Below are 17,319 nucleotides of genomic sequence, written 5' to 3' on the forward strand. Positions count from 1 at the left end.
TAATAGGCGTTTGTTGTTGTTCACAAACAAACTGGGCAGCATTCCATCAGAGCTGCTAACGAGGCCAGAGGACATGGGGAGACGCCTCCCTTCAACAAGCCGATCCAATCCCACTGAATTTGAGCTCATCAGCCTCTCCATATAACACATACCATATTAGTGAAGACATTAACATCTGCTAACATTATGAATCTGTTGTTTCAAAAGATGTTTCAAGAAGCATAAAATGAGTTAGATGTACCTTAGGCCATTTTTATTCAGATATAGCGAACGGTTTGGTGGAAGGAGAATGTTTAATTTATTCACAATATAACAAAATGTCATGACAATTTCAAGCAACAAATTAAGAAAACTTTCCACAAGGCAAACAAAACACAACACAGGGAGGTGACAGTGAGTCAGACACAATGAAGACAGGCAGAGGAAATACAAAGGCCCATACTGTCATCCCAAGACTGGGATTGATTGAAAACCAATAAACGTGTCATTCGTTGTGATTATCCTTTCTAAATGGATCTCTTTCCGGATTGCAAAACCCTACCCCCACTAAACAAACAATACCTGTTTCAAAACATCAGTCCTGTTGTGGGATATTTATTAACACTTTTTGACAAATGGGTAAAAATAAGTGATAAGTTACTAACAATAATATATGTTTATATACATAGCAGGAAATAGCATGGGTCTGTTGAAAGCAAGAATGTCCTTTCTGTTGGTGACGCTCTGCCTCGGTTTCCAGGGACAGATCTTTCGCATGTCTCAGGAATTCCTTCAGGCCATATAAACAACGAGGCTCTGAGGCAGAATCCCACTTCACCTTTGTGGCTGTCCTCTATACAAAGGCCAAAACAAACACACATTTGTTTAGCAAACTGAAATGGACATCGCCGTAAATCTCCAGAGAAATGTGTAGAGTGAGAGAGTTGAGCAGTGTACATTATACATTTCCACAAAATATTCTATTGTTTGTGTTCTCTCTTAATTATTTCGCCAAAAAAAAAATCCATTCTGCCGATGAACAGTACATTGACATTTTTTCTTCTTCTTTCAGTTCTGCAACCATCAACGCCTGAGGAAGTCCTCAAACAGAAGATCCACTCGTGGGTCAACGTTGTATGAGAGCATGTATGAGAGCAATAATAACAACATTCATCTGTGAATTAATAGGATTGGGCAAACAAACAAAGGACCAAAGAACACAGAGCAAACACACAGTACTGTTACTTAAACAGGGAAAGGTTTCTCTCATCCTAATCCCCTCACAATGAACACATACACTATCAATCAGAGGGAAGCAGTGATGTAAGTAAGCTCTGCTGGATCATCATTTAGCACAGGATCATAACAACGCTGTGCTTTCCACTTGGTCAAATATTCAAACAATATTGATCATAGCAAAACAGAAATCAACATCACACAAGGACCAAAGAACACGAAGCAAACATTATTATGCATTCATTATTTTTTTGTTTGTTGCATTATTATGCAAAACAAAAGGTCGAAAATTAAGATTTGTGGTTGTGCATTTCCACATAAGTCAAAACAAATAAATAGGCATGCCTGATGAAGGCTTTTCCTGGGGAATGTTGACATTGAAGGCCACCACAAGGATTCCATTAAAACTATTACTAGAGCGAGGACAGATTCACTACTTCTAGAGTACTGTGAGAGAGCCTAATAAACAGTCTAGTGGAAGAAGGTAAAGGAAAGAGAGTTAAGTTCTTGGTCATTTAATTCTTGTATAATTTCAAGTCAGCGTAGTTTGTCAGATACAAAGGATATATATTTTTTTATGATCTGGAATGGAAATGCTTAATATCTTTTTAAAAGATTCACCTCTTTGGTGTAACTTTGTCAGCATGAAACAATAAGACATAACATCGGTAGTCTAAATTGCAGTGGGCTATACTGTACATAATTGGCATCGTTGAATGTCATACATACCACCAGTGGAGGCTGCTGAGGGGAAGACGGCTCATAATAATAGCTGAAATGGAGCGAATGGAATGGCATCAAACACATGGAAACCACTCCAACCATTACCACGAGCCTGTTCTCCCCAATTAAGGTGCCACCAACTTCCTAAACTTCCTATATAAACCAGTTGAAAAAACAACATTGGATGGAGTAAGGCTTAGCTTTTGAATTTAGTGTTTTCAAAAGAAAACAGAAATGTGCAGTTACATATCAAAGTGCTTTTTTTCATTCACCTTTTTGGTTTTCATCTATAGTGCCTTCATTTTACATTAAACGCGTAAAAAAAACAAAAAACATAAGGAGATTAAATCTACCACCTACTTTGACTGAGATATACAGTATTTTAGCAACCTTATCAGGCTATCCTCACTCACCAGGCTTCAGACAGACACATACAGTACAGTATGATTGATCAACAAGACTACTTCCAGGCCAGAATACAATCTTAAAGCTTATAATGTTTTTCAAAGTCACAGGCGGAGGTGAAAAGGACATACAATTATAGTGATAATAGATATACTGAACATTCCACACTGTATTCCTAACTTCTACACCCCTCTAAAGGCACACAAATATTCCTTATACATACATACATATGGACAGATGGTAGTCTGAGGGACTCCTTTTTTTTATTCTTTTTTTTACAGACATCCATGTCATTTTGCTGGCTGGTGACAGCCCAGGATGGATGAAGCAGAGGCGATTCAGGGCTCTATAAGCCCAGAGAGTTGATGGACAGCTGGGGGAGATGATAGACTAGGATGGGGTCCTGATGGTGGTCCCCAGGGAGGGAGGGTGTTGAGCAGGGACTCTAGCTGCTCTTCCCCCAGACGCTGCCTCTCGTCCAGGTCCTTCATCCTGATGAGGAGCGAGGCCTTGGTCTGGACGAAGTGCTGGTAGCCCTGTAGCTGCTCGGCCGTCAGGCAGCGAGACAGGAAGTTAGACACCATCCTCTCCCGTCTGTCCAGGTTGTCCTTCAGGTCTTTGGCGTCCTCCCACTGCTTGCACAGCAGACGGTGACGGTTGTCCAGAGAATCCTGCCAAGGGATTAAAAAAGGTTGGATTATTCCCTAAATGTTTCATCATTATCCAATGTGTACTAGTAGTGTTTACGGAAAGGCATTTTGTGGTCAGCTGTTATGGAGAAACTGCCAGTCAAGTAAGCTCATGTTGCAGTTTCACAGTAAAGTGATGCAGTATTTATTTTTGTCAACAGAGGGCAGGACAGATAGAAATTTGCATCGAAACTGGTTTGGAGTTTCGGTGACTCATTGTAAATACCAGCACTGCTGATAGCAGCAGAAAACACAAGCCACTAAAAACGCTCAATACAAAGGGCAGTCAGTGTGAAATTCATAGAAATATTTCAACTATGAGCCCATTGAATACAAATATGAAGATCCAGGGAAACAACAAAACATCTGAATTTAGCATGGGCACTAAAGCAAATTTGAAGCACACGAAACTAGAACATTTAGCAAGAAACTACTGTGGAGATAATCAGAGGGGAATCACATGACATCAGGTGATGTACGCTGCAGTCTAATCATAGCATCTCATTAGGAATTGACTGAAAAGTACATATCCAGCTGAGAAACACTGTCAACATGTTCATTACAAAACCTAATAAAGGCAATCAATCAAATAAACAACATCAACAATCCCTCTTCATTTCTCACAATTGCTCAGATAAGGTGCTTTTTTTTCAACCAGCATGTTCGCACGTTGCATGTTTGATCTCTCTCACCTTCTCCTCTTCGTCTGTGTGCTGGTCCACGGTGCTCAGGGCATTCTGCACGCGGGCCAGCCGAGAGGACAGACACAGCAGCAGGCTGACCACGCGTTCCAGGTCTCCGATGAACAGGCCGTAGCGCTCAAGCTCCACGGGCGTACATCGCTCCCGAACCAGGGCCTCCACGGCCTCGCCCCGCACCCCATTCTCATGCACCTCCACCTGCAGGGCACCACAGGGCTCCTCCAGGGCCCGCAGGCGCTCCTCAATACACACCACCAGCAGCCTCTGTAGGAAGGGGAGGGAATTGGTGAGTTTGAGAGAGAACAATATACATGACATTGTGCTTTTGGGCTCTTTATGTTCAGCTCAAAACAAACAGGAGATAAGATAAGAGTCTGACAGTTTATCTGGCATCTCAATAATCAGGGCAGACTTCATCAGGTGATGCCAAACCTGCTTAGTTAAACTGCATCCAGATGATATTAAGATGACATCATCAACTGGCAGAGATAAAGTAAACCCACTTCTATTACAACAACAAAAAACATAATGCAGAGCTGAAACGCAATAATGACCTTCTTCTCCGTGACATCCGCCTTGCTCAGTGGCTCTGGTTGGGGTTGGATTTGATCATCATCAGGAGATGTGGGACGTGCTTCAGGGTCATCCACCGCTTCAGAGCTTCAGGTAGAGAGAGCGGAAAAAGACACGGGCATGATACTGATGATAGTGATGCATATGGATGAGATTAACCTTGGAAAGATGTTCATCGGCCTTTAGCCATGAGATTGTCTTTTACACGTGTCTCTCAATCTAGTGCAACTTGGAAGCAGATATCTAGGCGCGTTGACATAACAGCAGGTAACATGGCACCTGCTGATCGAGGGTGTGGCCATCAGACACCTGAACCGGTACAGTATAATGTGTCTAATAATGAGAGTCACCTGTCTGCAGCGTCTCTCTGCTCCTGCTTCTTCTTATAGTGCTCCTCCATCAGCAGAGTGTCCTCCGACAGTAGACGCTCCATTAGCATCAGCGCCGTCTTACGATTGGTCAACGGGTGCAGCACCCGAGCCAGCGATTGGTCCGCTGTGACCACCTCCTCCACCAGCTCCTCCCATTTTGACTCCTCTGTGGTGGGTGTCTTTTCTGGGCTCTCTGCCTCGCCTGCTTGGGTCTCCCCCTCCACCGTATTGGTTTCCTTTTTTTCCTCTGGTTGTTCGCCCTCCCCACTCTGGGAAGTGTCAGTGTCAGGGACTGGTGTGGTGGAGGAGGAAATTGTAAGGGGCTCACAAGCTGCCGGAGCAGGGGCTAGATTTGGAGTTTCTCCCTCGGCCAGATTATCAGAAAGTGCTGGGTCCTCGCCCTCGTCTTTGCTCCCTGGTTCAGGTGGTATGATCCACAGAGTGGGGTCTGTGGTGACTCCACAGCTCAGGGAGACTTCCTGAGGGGACTTGGGACTCACACTGGGCTCGTCCACTGACTGCTCTCTCACCACAGAGTGGTGTAAAGGACGGGCGGTCTTCACTCTGCTGGAATGAGAAAGACATTAGAAAATGAAATTATTCAAATAATATCAACAGTGATAAATAGCCATGTATACAGTAACATTGATTTAAATGATGAGAATATCATATGCTGAGTGAGGGTCACTTTATCATTATATGGTCACCTACCTGGAGCCAGTCTTGCTCTCTCTAGTGCCCCTGGGATTTGTGGGTATGGAGGGAGAAGTTGAGGTAGACTTGACCGCTCTCTCACTGGACTCCTGACCATTATGGGACGGTGGGAGTGGGACATCGCAGGAGAGCTCAGCGGTCTCGATCTCATCTTTAACGAGGGGGCCAAAGTCATATGATCTGGGGGAGCCGTCTGAGCGAGTCCTGACCCGAGACGAGGTTCTCCATGCAGGGGAGACAGACTCACTAGACTCTCTGGTGCTTTTAGTCATCTCCTCTTTGTCTTCCTCACTGCCCAGCTGTGGTGCAGATTCCTGCTTGAAGAGGGGCTTCCTCTTGGTCTGCCTCTGGGCTTTCTCCTGGCCCTCGCCAAAGAATGAGACAATCCTCTTCTCCTGGCCTGGTCCTGGGCCCATCTGCCTACTGCAGAGCTGGTCCAGCTGCTCAGAGCTCTTATTGAGGACCAGAGAGTGGCTGACCTGGGACATACCCAGCTCCTCCATGGACTTTCCCCGCTGGGCCACCACCCGGACCCGCTGACCCTCAGGGACTGATATTGCCTGGCCTCTCCTCATTACCACCGTCTCCTCATCTACTGGCCTCTGAGTCTGAGCACTGAAAAAGAACACAGAGATTGTGATGAGATTCAGATGCTTTGGAGACTGACGTGCCAGTTTCCTCTCAGATATGGTATGTTCTTATCTTACCCTAATCATAGCTGATTAAAAAACACTAGTTTATAAAAAGACTCCCTGAATATAGTTGTAATGTAGGTCTAATGTTTATCTTGATGTTACGTCTATATACTTCTCAGAATATAATGTTGGCATGGTATACAGTATCCACACCCCTCGACTTATTTCACAATATGTTGTGTTACAGCCTGAATTCAAAATATTTTTTTCTCACCTACACACAATACCCCATAATGACAATGTGATATGTTTTTAGACATTTTTTTTTATTTTATTGAAAATTAAATACTGAAGTATCTCATTTACATACAGTGCCTTCGGAAAGTACTCAGACCACTTGACTTTTTCCACATTTTGTTACATTACAACCATATCCTAAAATTGATTAAATAAAAATCCTCAGCAATCTACACACAATACCCCATCATGAAAAAGCGAAAACAAGTTATTAGAATATTTTGCAAATGAATTCAAATAAAAAAACAAAAATACCTTATTTACATAAATATTCAGAAAATGTGCTATAAAAACACAAAATTAAGGTCAGATGCATCCTGTTTCCATTGATCATCCTTGAGATGTTTCTACAACTTGATTGGAGTCCATCTGTGGTAAATTCAATTGATTGGACATGATTTGGAAAGGCACACACCTGTCTATATAAGGTCCCACACTTGACAACGCATATCAAAGCAAAAACAAAGCCATGAGGTCGAAGGAATTGTCCGAAGAGCTCCGAGACAGGATTGTGTCGCGGCACAATAAAACATTTGTGCAAAGCTTTCATCAAGGCAAAGGGTGGCTACTTTGAAGAATACATACTGTATATTTTGATTTGTTGAACACCTTTTTGGTTACTACATGATTCCATATGTGTTATTTCATAGTTGTGATGTCTTCACTATTATTCTACAATGTAGAAAATAGTAAAAATAAAGAAAAACCCTGAAATGAGTAGGTGTGTCCAAACTTTTGACTGGCACTGTATGTAAAATGTGATATTTATTTGTATTATTTTATATTTAATACTTTTGCAAAAATTTCAAAAAAACTTGTTTTTGCTTTGTCATTATGGGGTATTGTGTGTATATTGATGAGGGGGAAAAACGATTTAATGCATTATAGAATAAGGCTGTAAAAGTCAAGGGGTCTGAATACTTTCCGAAGGCACTGTAAGCATTCCTACCCCTGAGTTAATACATGTTAGAATCCCCTTTGGCAGCGATTACAGCTATGTGCCTTTCAGGGTAAGTATCTACGACCTTTGCACACCTTGTACAATATTTGCACTATTTATTTTAAATTCTTCAAGTTCTGTTAAGTTGATTGTTGGTTGTTGATCATTGTTAGGCAGAAATTTTAAAGTCTTGCCATAGATTTTCAAAACTGTAACTAAGCCACTCGGGAACATTCAATGCCGTCTTTGTAAGCAAATCCAGTGTATATTTGGTCTTGTGTTTTAGGTTATTGTCCTGCTGAAAGGTGAATTTGTCTCCCAGTGTTTGTTGGAAAGCAGACTGAACCAGGTTTTCCTCAAGGATTTTGCCTGTGGTTAGCTCTATTCAGTTTCTTTTTATCCTAAAAAACACCCTAGTCCTTGCCGATGACAAGAATACCCATAACATGATGCAGCCACCACCACGTTTGAAAATATGAAGAGTGGTACTCAGTGACATTTTGGATTTGCCCAACACATAACACTTTCTATTTAGGACAAAGTTCATTTCTTTGCAGTTCCAGTTTAGTGCCTTATTGCAAACAGGATGCATGTTTTGGAATATTTTTTAATCTGTACAGGCTTTCTTTTCACTCTATCACTTAGGCTAGTATTGTGGAGTAACTATAATGTTGTTGACGCATCCTCGGCAACTGTATTAGGAAGAACGCCTCTATCTTTGTAGTGGCTGGGTGTATTGATACACCACCCAAAGTTTAATTAATAACTTCACCATGCTCAAATGGATACGCAATGTCTGGTTTTTTTTACCCATCTACCAATAAGTGCCCTTCTTTGCGAGGCATTGGAAAACCTTCCTGGTCTTTGTGGTTGTATTTGAGTATGAAATGCACTGCTCAACTGATGGACCTTACAGATAACTGTATGTGTGAGGTACAAAGATGAGGTAGTCATCCATGCAACTTATTATATGACTTGAAATTACACTACATGGCCAAAATCATGGGCATTAATATGGAGTTGGTCCTCCCTTTGCGGCTATAACATCCTCCACTCTTCTGGGAAAGCTTTCCACTAGATGTTGGAACATTGCTGTGGGGACTTGCTTCCATTCAGCCACAAGAGCATTTGTGAGGTCGGGCACTGATGTTGGTTAATTAGGCCTGGCTCGCAGTCGGCGTTCCAATTCATCCCAAAGGTGTTCGATGGGGATGAGGTCAAGGCTAAGTGCAGGCCAGTAAAGTTATTCCACACTGATCTCGACAAACCATTTCTGTATGGACCTCGCTTTGAGCACGGGGGCATTGTCATGCTGAAATAGGAAATGGCCTTCCCCCAAACTGTTGCCACAAAAAACAGCCCCAGACCAATATTCCTCATCCACCAGTCTTTACAGTTGTCACTATGCATTCGGGCAGGTAGCGTTCTCCTGGAATCCGTCAAACCCAGATTGGTGAAGCGTGATTCATCAATCTAGAGAGTGTGTTTCCACTGCTTCAGAGTCCAATGGCGGCGAGCTTAACTCCACTCCAGCCGGTGCTTGGCATTGCACATGGTGATCTTAGGCTTGTGTGCGGCTGCTCGGCCATGGAAACCCATTTCATGGAGCTCCAGACGAACAGTTTTTCTGCTGACGTTGCTTTCAGATGCAGTTTGGAACTCTGTAGTGAGTGTTGCAACCATGGACAGATGATATTTATGCGCTACAGCACTCGTCGCTCCCGTTCTGTGAACTTCTGTGGCCTAACACTTCGCGGCTGAGCCGTTCTTGCTCCTAGACGTTTTCACTTCACAATAACAGCACTTACAGTTGACCGGGGCAGCTAACAGGGCAGAAATTTGACGAACTGACTTGTTGGAAAGGTGGTTTCCTATGACAGTGCCATGTTGAAAGTCACTGAGCTCTTCAGTACGGGCCATTCTACTGCCAATGTTTATCTATGGAGATTGCGGGTGTGGCTGAGAAAGCTGAACCCACTCATTTTAAGGGGTGTCCACATTGTATTTAGGCTTGCCATAACAAAGGGGTTGAATACTTATTGACTCAAGACATTTCAGCTTTTCATTTTTAATTAATTTGTAAACATTTCTAAAAACAATTATGGGGTATTGTGCGTAGGCCAGTGAAGCACAATATCTCAATTGAATCCATTTTAAATTCAGGCTGTAACAACAAAATGTGGAAAAAGTCAAGGGGTGTGAATACTTTCTGAAGGCACTGTATGTGTTTTCCCTTTCAATGGCGCAGTAAATCAAGTTGGAGCAAGCATCCGTGTACAACACACATGGTTTACAGTAAACATTACAGGCACAGATACTCCCACTTTCCCAATAAACTATTGAGGGCAACATACCTGGAAGTGTCCAGAGTATTCACTGGTGAGGGATCATTCATGTAGTTGTGACCCTGTAGCCAAACACATACCAATAATCAACATTAATAACACCCTTTGAACATTTATTGTGGTACATTCAGAAAAGTGACACGGGCCTCCATAAAATTCAATGAAATTCTACAAATACCATTAAAGCCTGGTGAGTGAGGCTAGTGTTCTGATGATGATGATGATGATGAGGCTTACCTGAAATGCGTGGGGCGTTGAGGTGGAACGATTTCTGAAGAACTCAGGTGGTTCAGGCTGGTCCAGAAGACTTTCCACAGAGGCAGACTTCCCCTGAGAGTGGCTGGGTAACTCTCTCCAGCTGGCCTGTTGGGAATGACCTCGGGCCTGGGTGGAGCTGGAGCTGAACTGTGAGTACCTTATCGAGCTGGAGGTTGAGTCCAGGATGCGACCAGCGGAGTGGGGCCTGTGCAGCTTCTTCTTGGGGCCTTCTTTATTCCCAGACTGAGGCCTGGAATCCCAGTCAGAAGGCTTCCCAGCCGTGGAGTGCCTCTGGCTGGGGACTTGAGAGGCTTGAGGGTTGGGCTGCTGGGACTCAGCCACCTTGTGTCCCGTCTTGCGCTCCATGTAGGCCACCAGGGCCTTGTGCTGGAGGTGCTTCAGGGATGTCTTGGAGAGGCTGGAGGCAGACATGGCCCTGCCTCTGGTTTCAAACATCTTTCTCCTAGCTGCCACCAGGCCCTGTTCTCCCAGCTCCCCCTCCTCACTTGAGAGCACTAGCAGGCCTCCTTCACTTTCGTTGCCCAGGGAACGGCAGCCTGCGTGGTGGGAGGGTGTGTCACCCAGCTGGTTCAGATTCTCCGGCTCTGAGTAGCACAGCTTCTTCTGCTCTGGAGTCAGGCGCTTCCTTCTCCTGATTCGAGGCACCTGAGGCTGGGCAACATTCGCTGGTCTCCCGTTTTCCTTTTCACTGCCCTTCACCACCACGCTCTCTATCACCTTCTCAACCTCCTTCCCCGTTTCCTTTATGTTCTCCTCATCGGTCCCCTCAGAGTGTGTTGGGGACGGGGTGAGTGTGTCTGTTGAGGTCTCAGAGTCCTGTGAAGAGGAGACCATGTGAAGTACTGTGGGCCTGAGCTCAGGCCTCTGCCTCACTCTGTGGGGCCAGGACAGCTGCAGGTCCCTCCTCTTAAAGGAGGTCTCCCTGAGCACCTTAGACTGGGCATCCTTCAGTTTCTCCTTGTAGTACTTCGTGAAGGGGTCATCCAGGGTGTTGCAGGGGTGGGAGGTAGCCTCCACTCTCTCTTCCTTGGATGTTTCACCCCGTGGTGTCGTATCACTACAGCTAATGGGGGTGGTGTTCCGGCCTGCATCTTTACTTTTCACACTGACCTCAATGTCCTTTTCGGGCTTGTACAAACTCAGCGCCACCCTGTTGGCTCCAGTGAGGTGGTACAGAAGCGGGGTGGTTTCCTTGTTGATCTTTTCACTGGCAACGTCTCCTAATAGCTGCCTCCTCCCTCTCTTGACCTGTTTGTATCTCTTGTGGTGGTTGGCCTGCTCCATGTTGATTGGAGGAGGGACTACCAGGTTGTGGAAGTTTGATAATGGAGGACAGTTCTTCTCTGGGCCGCAGTAGAAGATGTGGTGGTTGGGGCTGTGATGCCTGCCGATCTCTCTGCTCTGGACCTTGTGACTTTGCTCTAAGGCATCGAAACTGCGCGAGCCCTGGTTTGAAATGTGAGAGGGGCCGTATGAAATTCTACTCTGAATCAGTGTCTCCTCATCTTGACTCTTGGTGTAAAACTCCTTATCATTGGTTGTTGCGGTGTCATGGGTGCTGTGCTGCATCTGTTGGGTGTTCCTGAACATGTTGTCCATGGTGTTGTGTGAACTCTCCATCTCCACCAGCCTGTGGGTCTCCACTGGCGCTGGCACAGGGCTCTCACTGCCCACCTCTGGCACACACAGAGAGCCATGCTTCAGACTGGACTTACAAACACCTGTAACGAAGTAGAACTGGCCCTTGTGCTGGATGCTGCTGTTGACCATGTTCTGTGGCACATGCCAGGGGCTGGCGGACCGCTGCTGCTCCGGCATGAGGGAGCCATGGGCCAAGTGCGCCCTCTTGCGCTGATCCTCCAAGTGCCCGCCATCGCCGCTACCGGACTGCTGTTTGGGCTGCTCAGGCTGACTCGTGTGAGGGGGTGATCCACTTAAGATGTTTGCTGACTTTTGTTGCTCAGTGTTATTAACTGTGTGGTCAGGGTCGACTGGGTCCCTGTGATAGGGCTGTGAGGCCCGGTGGCCATAGACTAGGTCAGGCTTGAGACAGGCAGCAACAGAATTATTTGTCTGGGGCCGTGGAGGTGGCCTGTCTGCCAGCTGGCCCTCGGGGCCGTGCTGTGCCCTACAGTTCTCCAAGTTCCTGGTGGCTATGAAGCTGTCCATGCGGGCGGGGGGTGGAGGCGGCAGGGGAGGAGGGGGCGGTAGCGTTTCCTGATTCTGATCACAGTACTGTGAAGCACTCAGGCAGCCATCGTTGTGGCGGTACTGATTTGAGATGGCCTCCACCGAGCGGTAGAGCTGATCCATGCTCTTGGCGTCAGAGTCGAGGACGTTGGGGTGGTAGATGGCCTTCACATACTTCAGGTCTGTGTAGTGCAGGCTGTGGTGCTGGAGGTCGTCTGAAAGGAGGGGGGACGGATATTCTGGGGCACTGGAGCCCCCAGAGAAGGAGCTGTAGGCCGAGTCGCCCTTGCCGTGCTGGTGGGTGATCTGGTCGATGCTGCTAGTGGACTTGGCTGGGGAGAGCCGACTCAATGGTAGGCTCAGAGGGTGCAGGTCTAGGTTGCTCATTCTCTCAAAGTGGAAATTATAGGAATCCATCTGGCATTGGAAACTGAAGAGTGGACCCAGGTGAAATGGGAGTGATACGGACACATTTAGCTTAATCTTTCACTTCTGAGAATTCAGGTCATTTTCTGCCTTCTTTTCTAAGCTTCTTCAGTAGTCTGCTTTTTCAATAACTCCTAAAATTAAAAAAAAAACACATTGGTTATCTTAATAGAAATAAAATGTCATTTATCATGCTCCATTTCCTCCTCCTAGAGCTGGGAGTCAAAAATCCAACCTAAATATGCCGTAGCTTTTTCCTGCCAATGAAAACATACAGGAAATGGGGCATGCACCATGTGCTGCTTTCTCAGCGAGTATAGCTGACTGTGTTGACTATTAATACTATGTTTGTGTGAGATTATCATCATGGCATGTCTACTTGGACAACAACACTCAACACCGACCTACTAGATCAAAGGTACAGCCACAGAACCTTTCAGCTAAATGCAATTAAGAAATCCTCAGAGAATTCTAACAACTATTTCTCTCTAAATAGATTTTTGGAATTTCTGACATCTGCAATGCTGCATGACCTCTCTTGTTAGTGAGAGGTGGAAATCTAAGTTCCACCCCTGACAAAAATGTGTCCTTTCCAAGTGCTAATGTACACCGTAGCACTGGTATCTGTAATAGTGCTAAAATACACCGTAGCACTGGTATCTGTAATAGTGCTAAAGTACACCGTACACTTATATCTGTAATAATATAAATGTGATTTCACAGTTCACTCCATTGATCTGGAATTTCTCACGAGAAAGACTTTCCCACTGCCCACTTGCCCACTGCCCACACGTGCCCACTGGTCCACTGTCAGGACGAGGGCATTTCCATGTAAAAGGACCCATGAGCACCAACATGTGAAGTTCATAGGAGCATTGGTTATCAAATTGGGTGTGAAATGAAAGCTATGAGTCCATATGTTTGATAAATTAAGGCATATATACATTTTTGAATCGTTTTCCATCCTAAAAATGCAATAAGCAAAGGCTTTGATTTATTGTCAGACAGATATAAAATCTGTCTTATAAAACATTTACCAGAAAAAGTCTTAAAAAGGGATTACAGAAGATGTACATTAAAACACAATAATAATGAAGTAAAGACTAGCCAACTAATATCAACACTTATATTTAGTTTAGGATATTTTTTTCTGCATTCTGTAAGTTTAAGAAAGATTGACTTGAAATACGGTTACCAAAAACTAGAGGTTGACCGATTAATCGGAATGGCCAATTAATTAAGGACGATTTCAAGTTTTCATAACAATCAGAAATCGGTATTTTTGGACGCCGATTTTTTAATATATATTTTTTATTTTTTTACACCTTTATTTAAGTAGGCAAGTCAGTTAAGAACACATTCTTATTTTCAATGACGGCCTAGGAACGGTGGGTTAACTGCCTTGTTCAGGGGCAGAACAACAGATTTTTACCTTGTCAGCTCGGGGATTCAATCTTGCAACCTTACAGTTAACTAGTTCAACGCTCTAACCACCTGGCTCTCATTGCACTCCACGAGGAGCCTGCCTGTTATGTGAATGCAGTAAGAAGCCAAGGTAAGTTGCTAGCTAGCATTAAACTTATCTTATAAAAAACAATCAATCAATCATAATCACTAGTTAACTACATATGGTTGATGATATTACTAGTTTATCTAGCATGTCCCGCATTGTATATAATCGATGCGGTGCGCATTCGCGAAAAAGGACTGTCGTTGCTCCAACGTGTACCTAACCATAAACATCAATGCTTTCTTAAAATCAATACACAAGTATATATCTTTAAACCTGCATATTTAGTTAATATTGCCTGCCAAAATGAATTTATTGTAACTAGGTAAATTGTGTCACTTCTCTTGCAACAGAGTCAGGGTATATGCAGCAGTTTGGGCCGCCTGGCTCGTTGAGAACTGTGTGAAGACTATTTCTTCCTAACAAAGACAGCCAACTTCGCCAAACGGGGGATGATTTAACAAAAGCGCATTTGCGAAAAAAGCACAATCGTTGCACGACTGTACCTAACCAAAAACATCAATGCCTTTCTTAAAATCAATACACAGAAGTATATATTTTTTAAACCTGCATATTTAGCTAAAATAAATCCAGGTTTGCAGGCAATATTAACCAGGTGAAATTGTGTCACTTCTCCTGCGTTCATTGCACGCAAAGTCAGGGTATATGCAACAGTTTGGGCCGCCTGGCTTGTTGCGAACTAATTTGCCAGAATTTTACGTAATTATGACATAACATTGAAGGTTGTACAATGTAACAGCAATATTTAGACTTAGGGATGCCACCCGTTAGATAAAATACGGAACGGTTCCGTATTTCACTGAAATAATAAACGTTTTGTTTTCGAAATGATAGTTTCCGGATTCAACCATATTAATGACCAAAGGCTCGTATTTCTGTTGTTATAATTAAGTCTATGATTTGATATTTGATAGAGCAGTCTGACTGGGCGGTGGTTGGCAGAAGCAGGCTCGTAAGCATTCATTCAAACAGCACTTTCATGCGTTTTGCCAGCAGATCTTCACTGTGCTTCAACCATTGAGCTGTTTATGACTTCAAGCCTATCAACTCCCGAGATTAGGCTGGTGTAACCGATGTGAAATGGCTAGCTAGTTAGCAGGGTGCGCGCTAATAGCGTTTCAAACGTCACTCGCTCTGAGACTTGGAGTAGTTGTTCCCCTTGCCCTGCAAGGGCCGCGGATTTTGTGGAGCGATGGGTAACGATGCTTCGAGGTTGGCTGTTGTCGATGTGTTCCTGGTTCGAGCCCAGGTAGGGGCGAGGAGAGGGACGGAAGCTACACTGTTACACTGGCAATACTATAGTGCCTATAAGAACATCCAATAGTCAAAGGTATATGAAATACATATGGAATAGAGAGAAATAGTCCTATAAATAATATATTAACTACAACCTAAAACCTCTTACCTTGGAATATTGAAGTCTCATGTTAAAAGGAACCACCAGCTTTCATATGTTATCATGTTCTGAGCAAGGAACTTAAACGTTAGCTTTTTTACATGGCACATATTGCACTTTTACTTTCTTCTCCAACACTTTGTTTTTGCATTATTTAAACCAAATTGAACATGTTTCATTATTTATTTGAGGCTAAATTGATTTTCATTGATGTATTATATTAAGTTAAAATAAGTGTTCATTCAGTATTGTTGTAATTGTCATTATTACAAATAAATAAACAAAAATCGGCCGATTAATCGGTATCAGCTTTTTTGGGGCCTCCAATAATCGGTATCGGAGTTGAAAAATCATAATCGGTCGACCTCTACCAAAATGTCTTAAAGATATGTGAGTTTTTCTAAATTATCTCCCTCGTGAGGAGGGAGGATAATGAAAGTTCACAGAAGTAACAAGTAAAGTATCAAGTAAAGTATTTGTTTAGGAATTATTAAGTGATTCAAACTCAAAATTATGTTACCAAATCAGTGACAGAATTTCAGAATTTCTGCAACTTAATTGGCTACAATGGGAAATCATAGTAGTTACAAACCACAGTTGGGTCACCTGCTACATTTCTCCCTTCCACTGGCATGGTGCACAAAACTTGAGAGAAATAAGATTTTTGTGCATATGGAACATTTCTGGGGTCGTTTATTTCAGCTTATGAAACATGGGACCACTTTACATGTTGCGTTTATTTTTTTGTTCAGTATACATTCAAACGCAAGGTGTCATGTTATAGCTGACACCCCATTCTTTCTGCAGACATCTTTGACTCTTAATTCGGCATACAATTTAAGTGAAAAATATTAACGCAGTCTTAACGCAATTCTGTTACTGTAGAATTGTCCATGACTTCAACTATTAAGGTCTCTAAGGGCACTAAGTCCTGAGTTAGGAGGGCTCAGCCTCAGAGGAGAATAGGCCTTTTCTTGGCTAATCACGGAAATGGAGGGCTGGGAATTTAAATATCAGCAATTAAACACAAGAGGCTAACAAAAGAACAGTTCTGCTTTTTTGCAATGCAAAGATGTCGACAGCATTTTTTTTTCCTATAGCAAATGTTTTTCACAGGAAAACAAAATGTATTTCAAATATAATTGTAAGGAAATGTGTAAAAAGTATCAAGTACATTTGGAACAACATGTATGAGTTTAATGGAAAGCCTACATACAGCATGGAACACCTGTTAGAGGTGCCTGTGGAACCAGACCCCTTAATTAGAACCTTGAGGTGCACGTTGCACCGCTCCAAAAATGCCCGGAATTCCATATACATTTTGCAGACATATTTGAGGATTAGTCATGTGATAACTTTTTTTTAATGGATTATCCACCACTGGAACACTGCATGTAGCACTGTGTGTTGGATTAACTCATCAGGAAACCAACCAAGCACATACACTGAATGTGTTTGAATGACTTGACAAATAGTCTGTTTCTTTAAGGTCTAATCTAAGGTTTTAAACACCAAACACCACATCACAGCACAATTGGTTAGGCGCCCGTAAAACGGCTGCCATTTTTTCCCGACGCCATCATCTGTTGGGTGTTTGTTTGGTGTTTGTTAAAGAAAAGCTTCCAAAGGTAAATATTGTTGTTTATATGTCATGGTTCAATATCTCAGTGATAAAACCAAGGGCTTTTTTCTCCATTTTGTCGTAGCAGGAAGTAATAAGTTCCAAAGAACTTTGAATCGTCATCTTCAATAACGACTTGAATAAACAATTTCATGCTGACCTTGTTTGTAACGGAAGAGGGAGTCTGATTTATCTAGGTTTAGTACAGTGAAACTTCTCTTTCTGGCAAAATTGGTGTTTACAATACAGTTTTACCCAACATCAAAAT

The 17,319-nt window shown here is 43.4% G+C and overlaps 1 protein-coding gene across 2 annotated transcripts in view; it reads right to left on the reverse strand.

The window, feature by feature from the left end:
- Window positions 1-246: 246 nt before the first annotated feature.
- Window positions 247-17,319, reverse strand: part of LOC139420805 (protein Shroom1-like) — a 52,856-nt gene continuing 35,783 nt past the window's right edge. Inside the window, exons 2-8 of one of the 2 annotated variants that reach the window (XM_071171092.1) lie at window positions 9,846-12,637; window positions 9,618-9,670; window positions 5,389-6,006; window positions 4,657-5,244; window positions 4,288-4,393; window positions 3,725-3,997; window positions 247-3,014 (exon numbers count right to left, since the gene is read on the reverse strand). In XM_071171092.1, the coding sequence (XP_071027193.1) occupies window positions 2,682-3,014; window positions 3,725-3,997; window positions 4,288-4,393; window positions 4,657-5,244; window positions 5,389-6,006; window positions 9,618-9,670; window positions 9,846-12,494 (4,620 nt within the window). In that variant the 5' untranslated portion in view covers window positions 12,495-12,637 and the 3' untranslated portion in view covers window positions 247-2,681. The remainder of the gene's footprint in view (window positions 3,015-3,724; window positions 3,998-4,287; window positions 4,394-4,656; window positions 5,245-5,388; window positions 6,007-9,617; window positions 9,671-9,845; window positions 12,638-17,319) is intronic. The other variant, XM_071171093.1, reaches the window with a different exon arrangement.

The sequence above is a fragment of the Oncorhynchus clarkii genome, chromosome 12 (assembly GCF_045791955.1).
Source record: "Oncorhynchus clarkii lewisi isolate Uvic-CL-2024 chromosome 12, UVic_Ocla_1.0, whole genome shotgun sequence".
In the NCBI taxonomy this organism is placed as follows: domain Eukaryota; kingdom Metazoa; phylum Chordata; class Actinopteri; order Salmoniformes; family Salmonidae; genus Oncorhynchus; species Oncorhynchus clarkii.